The sequence below is a fragment of the Thunnus albacares genome, chromosome 5 (assembly GCF_914725855.1).
Source record: "Thunnus albacares chromosome 5, fThuAlb1.1, whole genome shotgun sequence".
NCBI classification, from domain to species: domain Eukaryota; kingdom Metazoa; phylum Chordata; class Actinopteri; order Scombriformes; family Scombridae; genus Thunnus; species Thunnus albacares.
In genome coordinates, this window is record NC_058110.1 from 16,752,881 (window position 1) to 16,769,857 (window position 16,977).

At 38.9% G+C, this 16,977-nt stretch overlaps 2 protein-coding genes and 1 non-coding gene across 3 annotated transcripts; 1 reads left to right on the forward strand and 2 right to left on the reverse strand.

Moving 5' to 3' along the window:
• Positions 1–357: 357 nt before the first annotated feature.
• On the forward strand, positions 358–2,043 carry cfap276 (cilia and flagella associated protein 276). Its single transcript, XM_044351794.1, has 5 exons — positions 358–534; positions 1,240–1,356; positions 1,473–1,588; positions 1,683–1,798; positions 1,937–2,043. Exons 1-4 carry the CDS (start codon positions 460–462, stop codon positions 1,789–1,791), a joined length of 417 nt encoding a protein of 138 aa, XP_044207729.1. The 5' UTR covers positions 358–459; the 3' UTR covers positions 1,792–1,798; positions 1,937–2,043.
• A 470-nt stretch (positions 2,044–2,513) lies between these two features.
• smc5 (structural maintenance of chromosomes 5) lies at positions 2,514–15,813 on the reverse strand. The gene is made up of 25 exons (XM_044351791.1): positions 15,336–15,813; positions 13,286–13,535; positions 11,969–12,110; positions 11,624–11,676; positions 11,232–11,394; positions 10,730–10,864; positions 10,238–10,378; positions 9,992–10,153; positions 8,795–8,866; positions 8,028–8,283; positions 7,708–7,862; positions 7,442–7,555; positions 7,221–7,315; positions 6,940–7,072; positions 6,677–6,850; positions 6,344–6,513; positions 6,093–6,216; positions 5,615–5,737; positions 5,305–5,430; positions 5,063–5,158; positions 4,631–4,735; positions 4,415–4,534; positions 4,008–4,187; positions 3,102–3,197; positions 2,514–2,939 (listed from the first exon to the last, which is right to left on the reverse strand). Exons 2-25 carry the CDS (start codon positions 13,444–13,446, stop codon positions 2,805–2,807), a joined length of 3,231 nt encoding a protein of 1,076 aa, XP_044207726.1. The 5' UTR covers positions 13,447–13,535; positions 15,336–15,813; the 3' UTR covers positions 2,514–2,804.
• On the reverse strand, positions 15,466–15,840 carry LOC122983252. Its single transcript, XR_006403643.1, has one exon.
• Between the last annotated feature and the right edge of the window lie 1,137 nt (positions 15,841–16,977).

Here is a 16,977-nt window from a genome sequence, read left to right on the forward strand (position 1 = left end):
TTTTTTAGAGCTCATGAAGCTCTTTTGAATCTGAAATTGTATACTTTAACTCGTAAAGTAAATGTTCCTTATTTCACTAAATGTTTTACAGTGTAGGAGGACGTTATCTCTGTCTCAGCCTCACCTGGTGACCACATATTCTGTTTTCATTCATTTTTTGTGTGGTCACTGAGTCTGTAACTGGTTAGGATCTGTCTCTGCTTTCTATCTCTGACAATTCATGATCTCTTTTTAGGACCAGACAGCATACTAATCTACTATTGCTCTGAGTTTCTTGTCTCCAGTGTTTCACATAGGGAGGAGGGAGGATAGACACGTTTGATACCGGAAGTTCTTGGTTGCTTAGGAACCAGGTTGTAAACAAGTAGCTAAGTTAGCAAGAGTAAAGCAAACGTTACAGCAACACAAAGTCTGTACACATGATGTTATTTGTCTGTCGAGCTTCTTGTTGTCATTAATATGTCGAGCAGGGATCCTTTCCCCTCCCCGAGGTTTGAAGACGGCTTCACTCTCAGCGGCTTCAGGCCGCAGCAGGTCAGTCAACTTATTACTGATAATTAACTAGTTGAGGTTTGTCAGAGATCCATGTTACCAAAACAAAACATGAGCTGCCTCGTGTTCAGATATTTATTTAAAAATGTACATTTAATCATGATAATTATTCATTATTACTTCAGTGAAAAGGGTTTTTCCCCCAAGTTTTATACGTATACAGTATACACACTATTAATGTATATACTATATTTATACTTTGTATGAAGTGATTATAACATGTATACTCAGCATCTTTGGAACAAAAATGTCCTCTGAGTAAAGTTCTGTCTTATGTAAAATGACTTTTATCCTCTACAGTCAGCAGGAAATCATTCATACTCTTTCTACCAGCATTGTGTGTTTTCTCTCAAGTCTTAAATTGTGTTTGTGTGACTTAAGTGTGTGTTCAATCATTTTGTGGACTTAAACAAAACCAACATCTTTGATGCATAAAATGAAAGGATTAAAGTAATTTAGCTAAACTAACAGCCATTATTACGCTTCATGTAGTTTACTGCATTTGTAGCATTTCATTCTAAAACATTCACTTGTGAAACTCGTCTGAAAATCATCAGACCAGGACTTAATATGAACCTTATGATTTACTTTTGCTCCAATAATTACTTTCCTCTATAATTCTTTATCAAATAGACACAATTTCTTTATAAATTTGGAGATCATTTTTTCTCCTTTCCTTCTGCACAGAGGAAAACCTATGATAAGCCGAGCCACATGGCCCAGACTGAGGAGCCCTGGAGTCGCCTGCATGATGCAGCCACTGTGTCCAGCAGCCGGCGGAGTGTTCAGTATTATGAGCATCGGGTAAAGTCAGGGAGCACAATCTTAAACTGTGTGTGTGTGTGTGTGTGTCACTTCTGAAGCAACTTTTCAAGGCAAATGCACCTTCAGCACTTTTAACACTCTTTTCTCCACTTCAGGCTCCACACGACAGCCTGGACTTAAAGCTGAAGGCCGTCTACGATCAACACAAGGACTTCTTGTGGAGCAAGAATCAGGTTTTATACCAGAAGGAGACCGTCTCTGAGGACAACAGGTACGCATCTGTGATGTTAAGGTCACGGACTGGCAGTGACATTTCAGGATGTCTGATTGAATTTAATAAATCATTTGTCTCGCCAATTTTACAGGAGGACACAGCGAAGCTTAGAGGAGCAGGAGGTGCTGGAAAATGAATGCGAAAAGGACATCAGGGTTTGGGTCGACCCACAGAAACGCTCAATCTACTGTATTAAGTGAAGCACAGGTGAAGTTCAGTTATATTATGATCCCCAATCAACACAATACATAATATGTGTGAAGCTTACATAAACTCTCTCAGTGTGGGAAGAGGAGTGTCTCAAATAAAGAGCCTTTTTTTTTTTTTTTTTTTTTACCTCCACAGGCCTTTTCACACAAGAGCCACTGCAGGGAGACTGATGGCAGTTTCTGGTATCATCATCTCTGACTACTGCTCACTTCAGAGACCTGTAAATAAAGGAGTTCTCTCAATGTGTGTTTGTCCTGCTGGTGTTATTCTAAATACGACACACACAGAAAATGAGCCTGATTTCTAAATCACTTTAACCTTAAAAACTCTCCTTAATAAAATGCACAATGTAATAGGAACACAAATACTCACCTGATTCACCGGTCACATATTTTGACAGCCAAATGGATATTTAATGAAGTAACAGCACAACATTAAGGTATATTTGCACATAATTTGGCTTTTAAATAATACTGAATGTTTCTTAGTTTTGATTTCACTTCTGTACAGATTGCTCCTGGCTTCAGGGGTTTCTTAGAAAACCAATTTTTCAAATTTCATTTACATTCAAGCACAACAGCATTTATCTTTTTTTCCCCCAGACTCCTTCTCTACTGTGCTTGATTGAAATAACAGGGTTGTATTTTGCATGTAGAAACATCATACTGCATTGCATACTGAGGCAGTATTTAAGTAAATTTTAACAAACCCATTTACAAGAGAAACTGCAGAATATTTTATTAAAAACACATACAACTGTTGGAATAAATGAGACTGTTAACAAAAGATTTAAAATGTCACTGTATAAAAAGTGCTGCATAGAGATGAGTGTAAACAAGGAAAGATCTGTTGGAGAGTTATAAACAAAAGGTTCATACGGCATATTTTTCCAGAAAATATTCTTTCCCATAATTGATAAATGTCAGTTTCACTTGGTGTTTATTTTGAATCCATTGAACCGGAAACTAACTGAGCTCAGGCAGGTGGAGTCGGCCCGGTGGATTCAGGCCCTGGCTTTTCTTTGGAGGCACCGTCTGATGAAAGCCTTCTCGTCCCATTTGTTGGGGGGAAGCATGTGGGCGCCGTTGTGGACGCAAAGAATGGTCATCTCATCGGCGTACTGAAGGTTCTGCAGCAGCTGAAGACAAACAGCAGCAGCAGCAGAAAGGTCAGGAAAATCGACAATACAGCAGATACACAGTTTGAGCACATAAATATTAAAACTAAACACAACATACAGTAGATGTACACACACACACACACACAAGACATTCACTCATTAGCAGGTATAAACACTCACTTTGGGAGTTATGAAGAAGTACTGGGATGTTGTCTCTTTGCAGGCCGTGCGGACCACGATGTCAAAAACTCTTCTTTCGTTTACAGGATCCATTCCCTACACAGAGACACAAACCGTCTCAGTCAAGTCCACATACAGAAAAGCAGGAGACAACTAACTGTTGCATTACTGCTTGTAGACTTGAAGAGAAATCACACTCAGGAGGATATAAACTGGTTCCTGCTGATGTAGAGTATTTTGTGAGATTTAGCTGCTTTGCAAACAAATTATTTTACTGAAGTGAAAACTCAATCTGTTAAACCTTAAAAAAAAAATATTAAGATCTTTAGAGAACAAACTGAAAAGGAAACATGATTTGTGAATTTTCCTGCATGTATTAGTTTGTTTTATCATCTGCAGATGTGCTACATTATTTCCTTATTGTTACCTACATTTTGTGAATAGTTAGGCCACAAGCTACAGAAACAGGGACTGATGTTGATGTGCTCATCACACATAGTGGATTCAGATTAGACCATGTTTGTTGGTTCCATTTGGACTTTTTTTCAAAACGGATATGAAAGGCTGACGCATCTCTGATTGCTTTTTAGTTTCATACTTAGCTTGGTGGTGTCACTAATTATGTGTTTTTGTGAGCAAAAAACTCATCACAAAAAATGTTTCCCCCCCCCCCATTCTCGTTCGTCTCCCAGTTTTTCATACTTTTTCACGATTGCACATTGGGATTGCGCGACAATTTTAATTTAAAAGAATTATGTTGAAACCTGAAAACAAAAACTTATTTAGAAACTGAACTAAAACTGAGTATAAGACACTGACAGAGACTAAAGCAACTATTACCTTGATACACAAAAACCACATGCCTGGTTTACTGTTCAGTGTGTTTGTGTGTGAGAGAGAAACTACCTGGTTGATCTCGTCCACCACTCTGAAGGGGCAGCGGTTGAGTTCCTGCAGGGCCATGAGGTAGAGCATTGTGGAGACGCTACGCTCTCCTCCACTCTGATGGTAGGCCGTCAGCTCGTGGAGTTGAGTGCTGCTGTGAAACTTTACTCGAATGCGGATCCCGTACTTGTCATACTCCTCCTGCAGACAGACGGCAGTCGGTTAATGGAGTAATAATCAAACCGTTATATTAAACTCTATCAGAGGTTGATGGGATTAAATTAACTTGTGCTTAATTCAGTTGGTTGACTGTGAAAAAACAGTTACAAATACCAACAACATCTTACATGAATAAAAAGAAGCAGATGATGAAGTCAGCCTTTGACCCTGTGATGTCAGATCAAGTGTTTCTGTTGTTGTTTGTTTACCTCATTCTCTGAGTGCAGATCAACCTCTCCTGCACACTGCATAGAGCGGAAGAAATCACTGAACTTGTCATTGATCTGTTCAACCAGCTGCTTCAGAGGGTTTAGCCACCGTTCCTTAGCCTGCGACACACACATACATACACACACACACATTGAGTTCTTAGTAAAAGAAGTAAACAATCCCAGAAGAGTCACTGCAGCGACAGAGTCGTTTACCTCTGATATGTTCTGCCTGTAGGCGTTGAGGGCGTTGTTCTTGTCTTCCAGCTCTTTCTCCAGATGTTTGATCTCCTGTTCTCTTCTGTTGTACTCGTCAACAACCTTCGACGCAGAGAGAATCGGGGAGAGAAACAATAAATAAATAAATAAATAATACTAAAACAGCTTGTATGATCTAATGGAGTTCTAATGTTTCCGAATCACTACAATGTACAATTTACACATTTTCATGACTTCAACATTATAAGCCAATTTATAATTTATATCTATTTATTTTAAACTGATTTTTCATGATTTCCCAGCTCAAATTTGATATAATTTCTGTAGATACTCTGCTTTCTGAGAATAAAGTCATCATAGCTATATATATAAAAAAATCAATGAAGCATAAACAAATGAAAGCCTCAGCAGATTCTCATGTGGCCTTACACTTTCACTGAGGCCAGTGAAGCACTCGGCTCTGGCGCGCTCCTCATTCAGCATGGCATCGAGCTCGTCCAGCGTGTCAGGCAGCTTACTGAAAGCCTGCAATAACAAAAAAAACAAGAACCACCAATAATTTGAACACTAATATTCATATTTTGTGGTCTCCACTGATAATATTTTATACAAAGTGATACAGAAGAAGAAACTTGTCTCATTCAGCATAATAAACTGTGATGAACACTAACGTTACGCAGGTCTTCAGGTAACGTCTCATCAGATTGCATCCTACAAATCGACTTTGCCGTCTTCAACAGGCCTTTACATTGTTCTGTCAGCTGGACCTTCCTCTGCTCCAGACGGCTGCATTTTTGCTGCAACAACAAATGGACATTTTGTATAAATCAGTGATACAGAATTAAGAATTTATGTCGTGGGCACTCGAGCAGGGTGGATGCTTGCTCACATGAGGGCTTTGAGTCCTGGTCCTCTCAATGAAGAACAGGCTACCAAACGCCTCCATAATGGCATTAGTGTGCATGTATGTGAAATACTTACATCAGTGGTTTTGAGTTCAGAAGCGCCTTCTCTACAATCGTTCTCCAGCTTGGTCTTCTCAGCTGTCAGCCCCACCGTCTCCAAAGCCAGGTAGACCTTCTCCATAGTCAGCTTGGCTCTCAGCTACAGCAAGAGAGAAACAAGGACAATGGAGGACACAAAGAGAGTCAGACAACTAAAGAGAGAAATAAGGCAGAGAATGATTATGAAGACAGGATACTTTTATAATAAGAGAGGAGAAAATTTTGTAATTTAAAAATCTGTAACCACATTAGAAATGGTCTTTCTCACTGTTTACAATTAAAGTGTCTGCTAGAGTTCAAATTAAGACTGTAAATCACAGTTTTCTGATTCATTGGGTGGCAACCAAGAAAAAAAAAAGAAGGAACAACAGGCTATTAAATAATATTTCATTTTTATGTTTTCCAACCACAGAAATCCAATATGATTCAATCATATACAATTAATTTATTCATACCTTCATTTGGGCCATGAACGCAGCGACTATGGACACCTTTTGGGAGTTAACAGCTGCAATTTTCTCTTTAGTCTCCTCCTCAATTTTCTTCAGGTCAATGCCGCTCTGCTCCATCTGCCTCAGACTAAACACATGGAAAGAGGGAGTCAGACCAACTCTAATACATCTGCGGTCACAAGACCTAATAAACCATGTTCAGAGATAATTTAATAATCAAGTCATGTTTGTGTCAAGCGTAAGACAAGATTTACCTGTCCTGCTTGGTACTGATTTTCTGCTCCAGTTGTCTTTTTTTGCCCTTTAGCTCAAGGAGCTGCTTCTTCTCTGCCAACAGTTCATTGTCACGGCGATCCAGCGCAGTGGCTTCCTTCTGCAGGGCCTTCAGCCGTTCATCGATGTCCCGTAACTTCGACTCACAGGCCTGCTCGCAATGGAAGTTACGGTTAAACTCACAATTAAAATATATTTAAAGATTATATCCTTCTGTATTTCTCTTTTTGTTGGGTGTAAAGTCATGGTTGAAGTGTGACGTTCTATATATTTTAAAATTTAACAGGTTTCAATGTCTCAGAACTGTCCCTCACCTTCATCTGCTGCTCCAGCTGCTGTTTCTGTACAGCGTCCACAGTGATGGTGAGGTACTGGGAAGAGTGCACTGCAGAGTTACTGGTGCTGATCTTGTTGGAGTAGAAGGACCTCTTCAACGTGTACCTCTCCTCTGTTGTGTAGAACACCTTGAGGTAGGGCTCCTCAATCACCTGTTTGTGAGTTTTTGAATGATATTCATGTCCTTAATTCTCTGTTGCTTTGCTCTGGGAACTTGTATGGTGTGGGACGAGGAACATACCGTTTTAATCATGGATTTGGTTTTCTCATTGCCCACAGGGACATCATGCACCCTGTACTGGTGACAGAGGTAACTCATCACCTCCTCAGGAGCGTCAAACATTTCACGGAGGTAGGTGAAAAACCCGAAACGCCTGCAAATAAAAAGTTAAGAGACGTTTTTAAAAGAACGTATAAAAACATCTCAACTGAAACAGTCACAGGCAAAGACACAGTTACACAAATAAATATAGGTTATGGTGATTTTAGAGGTCGTCACGCCTCAAGCAAAATAAATCTCACTTCAAGGACTCGATATTTCGGGATGGAGACCGCCTAGAACACGACTCCTCCGGAGCAGAAATGGAGTTCACCTTCAAGTTCATTTTGTCTCGGACCTGAGGGTCAAGAATGATCAAACTAAATTTTTTATTTAGGAGGGTAAAATCTCAACTCTCAACATTAAGTTTATCAACAATTTGCACTTCACCCAGAGTCAACAGGACAATCTGCAGCACACTGACCTCCACCATGAACTTCTCCATGTCCTCTTTCCTCTGGAAGACAAACGCCCGCAGGTCATGGAACGAGATGTGGTTCTCAACATACTTGGCAAAGCGATGATCTTTTACATTGATCTGAGGAATGAAGAACATGAGACCTATTTTCTTTCTGGTAATATCTGAAAAATCCAAGATAACAACTTTCCCCAATTACAAAAAGAATATAATCACACCCGTCTCATTCTGTCATCCTACTACATGAATATAAACACGTTGTTCAGACTCACTACAAGCATCATGGGCTCATGGACGTTTCCCTCGAAGTGATCTCTGTTCTTCCTGAGCCACTGAAGGGCAGTGTGTGTGTCTCTGTGACGTCCCCGCAGCTTCTCCTCTTTGGCGTTCATCATGTTGTTCATGTCACTGAGCTTTCTCTCCAACACTGGCAATAAAAATAAATAAACAGCTATAAATATTTGTTCCATTATGTGCTCTTTAACTGACGCTGGCAGAGTTTAATTACCAGAGTGAGCAGTATCATATGTTAAACATGCTTAACAAGCAGATCTTTATTTATGTAAACTGGTTCAGAGGACACTGGACTCACTTTTGGACTCAGCGCAGAGGTTGTCCCTCTCCCTGCGTAGGTCGGCCTTCTCTCCTTCGATCTTGGCCTTCTCCTCCTGGACGCGCCTCAGCTCGACATAAACAGCATTGATCCTCGGCGTCACGTCTGGTTGGTCGCCGACTTTGCCGAGCTCTGCCTTCAAGTCCTCTATGGTCCGTCTGGTGTTGTTGATTCGCTTCTGGTTTTCTTCCTCCTCCATCTGCTTCAGTCTCAGCCTTTGTTTAATATCTTCAATCTGTAGATAAGAACAGGCAGAGTTGTCATTCATTATGAATGTCACACAGCTACAGATGAAGTCTGTTTGATACTGCGATAAAGGCAAATTGGACAGAGAAAGTAAGCAATATAAATGATATGAAGTAAGGCTTCATTCATAAATACAAAAACATTGATTATATCATTTAAATGGCAATTTCTGTTATCATCTCCTCTTTACTTGATACAAAGCTATGAATACATTATTGTTTAACTGAAATTATTTGACATTTTCAAAACATAATTTACTGTAAAGCACTCAAAGGGATTTGATGTCAAGCTTTAATGTTTGTTCACTCACAAATATGAAGCCCCTGTTCAATCGCACTTTTCTACTCATTCTTGTGATGTTTTTTCCAAGAAAAAAACTTCCATACCTTGCCAAATCTACCAGAGGGGTTTTCAAAGATGACAAAAACATAGATGACATATTATGAGTGCTGACAGCTGCACCTGCTGCTCTGTGTTAAAAGAAAAGTGCAAAGTCTCACCTCTTTGTGTTTTCGATCCAACTGATCTTGTTTCTGTTTGCACATCAGAGACGCTTCTTTGATGGCAACAGTCTGAAAAACAACAAGATAATTTTACCATCATATTAATAATAAAATTGACATACAAAAACATGCAATACAATGTGCTTCACTAAACAATAAAACACAATAAAAAGACAGATGCAGGGACCATTAAAAACAATGACAATAAATACTGTAGGTGAGTTTAAAATACAGTAAACGTTTTGAAAAAGTGAGTTTTAAGTTATGTTGGCTGTCGGCTGTATGAACTAAACGCAGCATCACCACAGACTTTAGTCCTGGACCGAGGAACAGTTAATGTGAGAGTGATCTGTGAGGAACATTAACTGTGAGGAAGTCACTGATGTAGCCCAGAGCGAGGCCGCAAGGTGATTTAAAAAAGACGAGAAGCAATTTAAAATAAATTTTATAGCTTATAGGCAGCAAGTGGAGAGATTTTAATGTGTGGGTGATAAGTGCAGTCAGTTGTAGATGTTTGATGACGCTCTTAGGGAAGCCTGTGAAGAGATTTACAGTAATGGAGACGACTGTAAACAACAAATATGAGTATGTTTTTCACAGCTGTCCTGTGAAAGAAATGGCGTGAGCTTCGTTCTTTAAGTGATGCCACTTCTCAAAATTTAAATTACCCCATATTTTTAGCCACAGATGTAGTGTTACGAGAATGTGCACTGAGATGTGAAATGAGGTTCTCTCTTTTGGCCTATTCCCCGATAACCAAAATCCCATTTTTATACAATGTCAAAAGGTCAGGATCTATAAGAGCGGTGAGGATTCAGTAGGGGACATGAGGATTATTCATGTTATTTTAAAACCAAAACTGAGACATATGTCTGTAAGTTTGATCCCACAGTTGTAAAGATTTTCCTCAAGAACGTTGAGGTGCTCCTCTAATTTTGTTTCCCTCCATTTTCATTCAGTCTTTTTTAAGTTTCTTTTTAGTGAAGTTGTGTATATCTTTTTCTATGAGGCCTTTGGTTTCTCTGTTGGTCTGACTTTTCTTACTTTAAGGGGTGCAACTGAATAGATGATGAAAAGAAACACAGGGCTGTGCTGTAGGGGCCAAATCATTGTCTGTACTTCTTCTTTTAGACCCAGGTGTCATACTACAGACCTGTCAGAAGGTACCAATATTTGCTTTTGCTGAATTCGCACCTTAGCCTTAATTTGTGCCTCAGTGGGCTTCAGCTGGTTTTCAATTTGCTGGATCTTCCTCAGCATGGGCGCCTGGGCCTGCTTCAGTGCAGAGAGCTGCCTTTTGGCCTCGTCTCGCTCCTTCTTCACACCCTCAAGCTCCTTACGGGTGGTCTCGTACTCCTATAACCAGAGGGAAACACAGACAGAGTTAACACAGTATTTGTCTCTCTCTCTCGTACACAGTGTTTCATTTCAGCCACTCACCACCCACGGTTTCTTCTTCTCAAGTAGCTCGATCACGTCCAGGTGCCTCTTCTTTTCGTAGTAACGGTTCACATCATGTTTGTTCCTCTCGTTCCTCTGCTTAGCTTTCTCTAGGAAGCTGGCCTTCTCCTTCACAACGTTCTACCAGGGAAACAAAAACCACCAGCAACACTGAAAAATCCAGAACAGCCTGAGACCTGCAATGCTTTTACATTTTTAATTAATTATTTGATTAAACTGTCAATCTATGGTGTAGCTGTGACTTTGTTTTGTTTAATACTTGAGTGGTGACAGACAAAAAGATGCAAGGATAATTCTGCTTGGGTGTTCACTGAAAAGACTTTTTTTTTTAATATGCATTAATTCTTTAACGTGTATTCAACTATTTTTCCCAATCAAACTGTCAGTCATGCCTAAATGGGACTGTCAACATAAACACACTGGCACAAGCTAATGACCTGCTGTTCATGTCCACATAAGCCGCATGTTTACCTCCAGTTCTCGCTCTTTTTTGCGGAAGTTTTTGAGCTCACAGTGGTAATCGTACATCTCCGGTGGCCCAACTGACTTCTCAGTCGCCTCCAGCAACTCAATTTTGGACATCTTGGCAAACTCTCCCACTTTTTCCTGTAGGGACAAACCAACCACATTAACAGGAAGGAAAACAGGAAAACAGTGAGGCATGAATCATTACAGCTAATATTTATGATATGTTAGAATTTTGACTCATCAAGAAAGAATTTGTATGATCAAAAAAAAAAAACATGTCCTCCACACCCACATGCTGTCACACTGCTTAAATATTGAATGTTATGTTAAGAAAACCCAGAAACAATGAGACATAAATGAGATATTCAATAAAACATTCACAAACCTGCACAAACAACACCTGCATTGTACAACTATCCTACAATGTCACAGTACTAATTAAGCAGACTAAGCTATTACTCTAATTAGCTGCACCTGTAGAGTCTTTGTAGTGACAAAAACATACCTGAGGCAGAAACTGACACAGGTTGCTGACTTGGATACAAAGAGCCTTGACTTCCTCTTCCACTGCTTTCTGGTTACAGTGTTTTCCATTCAGCATCCACAGAGACTGATTGTTCTCCACATGGATCTCTCTGTTAATCACTACGTTACCACCACTCTTGTACCTGGAATAGGAACAAGCAGTTTGAATCTACGGTTAGATACATTCAGAAAAAAAGTCAACCTAAAATCCTCATATGGTTGATATTACACTTGATGGTAAAACAGGTTAACAGGATCCATATTTCATGATTTCTAAATGGGTTCATCAAGAACTTCTTAAACAAATACAACACAAATTATTTTCACGTGTCTAACAGCTTGTGTATCTGCAAACTGCTTAACACGACTTACAGTTCAATCTCAATAAATCCTTTATTGCGTCCGCGTTTCACATACAGCCCAACCTACAGAAGAAAAATAAATATCAATCATCATCAGAATTGTAATTGATTTATTTGTCAGCTGTATAATCATTTAACTGGTTGACAACAGTGCAGTGATGTGAGACAAAAATTCAGTGCAAGAGGACGATGAAAGACAAAATAACACAGTATGAAATGTCCCCTAATTTGGGCTGTTGCTATCAGCCTTGATATCAACTGGCCATACTTACTCATTGGTCTTTTGGAAAGTGTTGAATCGAAGCCTAAGTAGACAATGTCAGAGTACATCTATCAATGTTGCTCTGCTGTTTACCTTGTCCCCTCTGCCCAGGATAGCAGTCTTGCCAGCCAGACCCAGACAGATGGCACACACAATACTGGACTTGCCAGTTCCGTTGGCTCCGACAATCATGTTCAGATTCGGTCCAGGATACACCACAGAGTAGTCATAGGTCCTGTCAGAGTACAAAGTAGATATTTCAGGATTTCCTGCAGTGTTTTGTAGCAGAGATGGGACACCTTGCCTGAAATAAACTGACCAATGGTATAAATTCATCACTCAGTCAGTCCAGCCAAAAAGAGGGACTTTGGCATTAAAAAGACTGTAACATTGAAAAATATCTTCTTGGTTTGACTAATTTGGACAGCTGAAGCTTCATATTTGTTTCAAGTAAACTTTCACATACATTTTTGCACAGAAGGAGGCTTGTGTATTTTGGCCTCCATCACTTACATTACAAGTGCATTATGAAGGGATCTTCTAACGGCCGGTATGAACAGGAGGAAATGATTATGGCAAGAAAACACTATGTCCATTTGGGCACCTGGCTATTGTTTTAAGACACACTTGAAAAATTGTGAACCCGTCCTTTATGGGTTAAATAAACTGTAATTTGTAGATAGCTATTATGAACCATTCGACTTGAGTTGTAAGGACTCCTTCAAGATCTTGAGGCTTACATGAAAAACATGAATTAAGATGTAAAATACTATGCTGGTATGTTTTTTCCACAAAAAAGTATAATCAGCACTTTAAAATCTTTAAAATTACATTTACTAGTTAAAAGTTTAACTGCTGGACACAATTAAGTCACAATAAAGTTTGTTGGTAGTGTCTGTGTGAAGACTTCAAGTTTTTCAAATCACGCTTTTATAACTTATATATTTAAACCACAACTGGCTTCAAACTAGTTGGGATGTCATGTTCCAGCATTTTCAGTGAACACAAAGAAACATTACACTTTCAGGAGATGAATATGAAAATAGCCTTCTAGTGTCAAACTCTGCACATACATCATTCAGCACAGTGAAGCTCAAATATCAAACTGAAGAAAAAGAAGAAGTGGAGGGGGGCTCATATCTGATATTGTGACCATGTTATGTGAACATGTGTTTTCGTGGAACCACTGAAACTGTCCTGTTTTAGCTTGTTTCCAGCAGGCTCAGTGGATACATGGTGATGTTTATTTCAAGCTTCCTAATAGCACTGATATGTTAGCATAAGTCTGCCAGCTTCACCGTGTATGTCTCATCGGTCTCTATCATATGTGTCTCAGGTCGGCGGCAGTTAATGTCTGTTTATAGACGTTGTTTGAGCAGTTGACTGACAGCCGTCGAGCAGTAAACTTACAGGAAGTTTTTCATGGTGATGCGGAGAATGGACCCCTCCACAAAACGGCCCTCTGCTCCGGCTCCGTCCGGCAGACTGCCTGCCTTCGCTTCGCGGCAACTGGAAGTCTGTGTGGCGATGCTGTCATGACTGATCCGCTGTCTCTTCCTATGCTCCGCCATGGCGAACAAAAACAGGTACACTCGTTCGCCCTCGCGCGCTTCGCCTGGTCGTTACTGAGAACTTCTTCTTCTTCTTCCGCTGCTGGAAGCTGGTTGGACAAGCCGGGGTCACATGTGTACACAAAGACTGACGTCATCACATATTCCAACGTGAATTATCGCGAGATCCATGGCTTTCACGTACATTTTTTTTGTCCATAGCTGTGTCACAATTCAAGGGATTATAATAATCTACTATGTAATCACTATTATTATTATGAGTGATTCAATATATTATCAATATTATGCTTCATTAATTACAATAATAATTAATCATAATATAATCATAATGAAATGACACACAGCCTATGGTACAGGCAGATAAAGTAGTTTTCAAACTTTCTTCCAAGGAATATTTTCCACAACACCATCCCAGTATGAGACTACAGCAGGAACTGTAACAGTATCACAGTGAAAAAGAGCTCTGATCTTCTTATCGTGATGACAGATTCAGGAAGTGTACTTTAAGCTTACATACAAGTTCTACCCTGTACAACATTTTCTTAAAAGATTTAAGAATTGTATTACTGCATTGTGTTCATTTTTCACATCCTGAAACTGTGCCTCATTTATTTTGGCACTGTTACTATACTCAAAGACTGTGGCAAGTGGTCTCTGAGTTTATTAATGTTGCATTTATGGCTTATTTTGCTTTATTGAATAAACATGCACTGTTGGGGTTTTTAAGTTACAACAGAAAGTTGTAAAATGGGAAACAAGCTCACATTTTCAATCTTATAATTATCTTAGCTAACTTTCATATTCATAGGTATAGGTTTGCCAACAAAAAAACACTCTTCAGTTGTCCATAAAGATGTGAGCAGCACTATTTAATCTTGCGCTAAGAAGGCTGTAAACACTGTTGATGAGTGTATTGTTTTAATGTCTTTATTTAACTATTCTGTTGTTTTATTTATTTTATGTATTTATGTTTTATCAGGTTTATTATGTAGCGATAGTGGCCAGGGTGGGTTGCTTCTACTGGATGAAGAGGTGTTAGAAATAGCCAGTGATATGATCCTGTTGGATCTGCTCTTGGAATAGATTATTAATATTATTAATTCATAAGCTACACTGTGAGAACAACTAGCCACTAGTTGTATTCTCAGTGCCAAGTGTTTTAAGGAAAACTGTAAAAGGTTCACAATTTTAGTCTACTTTAAAACAACAGTCAGATGCCCAAACGAACCCTGAAAGAGGTTTTCCTTGCTGTAATCATTCCTCCTGTTCATACTGGCTATTAAAAGATACCCTTCAAATGTGCTTTCAATGTAAATGATAGGGGCCAAAATCCAGTGTGTCTAGTCATTTTGGGTAAAAATGCATTTAAAGTTTATCTGAATATGAGGCTTCAGCAGTCTGAGTTATTCATATCAAGTGGATATCGGACACATTTACAGTCTTTTTAGCATCAAATTCCCTCTTTGTGTTTCCCCGTTGAGCTGCAGTGAAAGTATAGTGACAAAAAGAGGGACTTTGGCACCAGAAACACTAGCGTTGAAAGTTATCTTCTTGATTTGGACAGTCGGAGCTTCATATCAGCTTCAGATAAACTTTAATACATTTTTGCACAGAAGGACTGTGGATTTTATCCGCCATCACTTAAATTGTAAGTGCATTATGAAGGGATCTTGTGGCCTAATGGCCAGTATGAACAGGAGGAATGATTAAAAGAAAAACACGTCTCAGTGTTCATTTGGGTTTTAAGGCAGACTTGGATCAGTAAACGGTTACTGTGATTAACAGACAGAACAACTTTTCTGTTTACAGTCATTAAGTTCCCGCAGAGGGAGCTACATAATGTTTGTCTTGTGAATCCATACAATATACTAACAATCTGAAACAATCACCGCTGTAACGTTGAGGTAAATGTTTGCTGAACTGTAGCCACAGAGAGAAGCTGACGGCGGCTCCTTTGTGCGTCTTTAGCTGAATCCGGTGTTTAACCGGCCGCAGGGCTCCCAGCTGCTCTTCCTGTGGTTAGATCAGAATCGCCTCTTTACTCAGTGTCCGTCGTGAAGTTTGGAGTATGAACCCCAAACTCATCCCGAACTAGTATATCTGATCAATTCATCACGTCTAAACCACACTGTGCAGCGTGGAGGCCCTGGAGGTGAAATAGTGCCTGCTACTCAGCGCCAAAGAGGCTCGAGAGCGTTTTTTCCTATCATCTCCGGTTCGAGCAGAGCCAGACTCAAACCGGATCAAATAAGATCACTGTGTAGGTTTTTAACAGAAATACACACACTCACACACACTCAAACAAACACAAACACACTCACAAACACACTCACACTCACTCACCAAACATACATGATCACAACCCACTCACCCGCCATTCACACTCTGAAGAAGCGGAACATCCGGGTTTAACTTATAGCCAACAGCCGCGTTGCATCATGGGACATTAAAGTAGAAACTATGTCGCCCTCACGTGGCCATAAACGTAATTTCTTTTTCTTTTTTTGCCTGAAATTTCTTTAAACGTAGGAAATATAGTTTTAAAAGTGCATAAGAAAGCAGAAGCATAACATTAAGTCATAATATATAATATAAGTATTTACAGTAATATAAATAAATAAATGAATGATGTGCAAATGTAGTGATTGAAAACATGATGTTACAATTAAAGGATATTTGTGGGTATATAGTGGGTTTGTTTACTCTTTCATTTATGTTTAAGTGAATTAGATTCTAATAAATATGGTAAATTACAGCATTAAATGCAGACATGTAGCTACAGCTTTAACAATATACAATCAACCTAATTCTAACACTTGTATTTAATTTACACTAAGTCCAATGTTAAATGTCACAAATTAAATTACGTTTTAGTTATTTTCAGTTTCAGTAATTTTCAGTTGCAATGATCTTGCAGATCTAGAGTCATGGGCAAAACTGCATTTTGAATGGCTGGAAAATATATAGTGATTGTCGACAATACCTGATATTATACATTCATGATATTACACCTGATATTATTCCCCAAAAGGAATTCAGTAAAAGACTCAGAAATGTGGAACCACTTATTACATGAATTAGTGTAAAACAAAACCAGAAGTTTTCAATGTACTGTTGAGACAGTAGTAGTTGACAAAGATGTGAACACTGAATGATTTATGAATGAATCGACCACACACATGTACATGCATATACATACATATTTTATATATATATATATATATATATACACACACACACACACACACACACACATATACACATATACATATATGTATACACACACATATACATATATATACATATATACATATACATATATATATATATACACACACACATACATATATATACATATCATATCATATATCACCTCACTCATATATGTATGAGAGATTTCCATTTTTGATTTTTAATACATTTGCAAAACATTCTAAAAAACATGTTTTCACTTTGTCATTATGGGTTATTGATGGGCAAAAATGGCAGTTTCATCCATTTAAAATCTACAACATAATAAGGGTGTAAAAA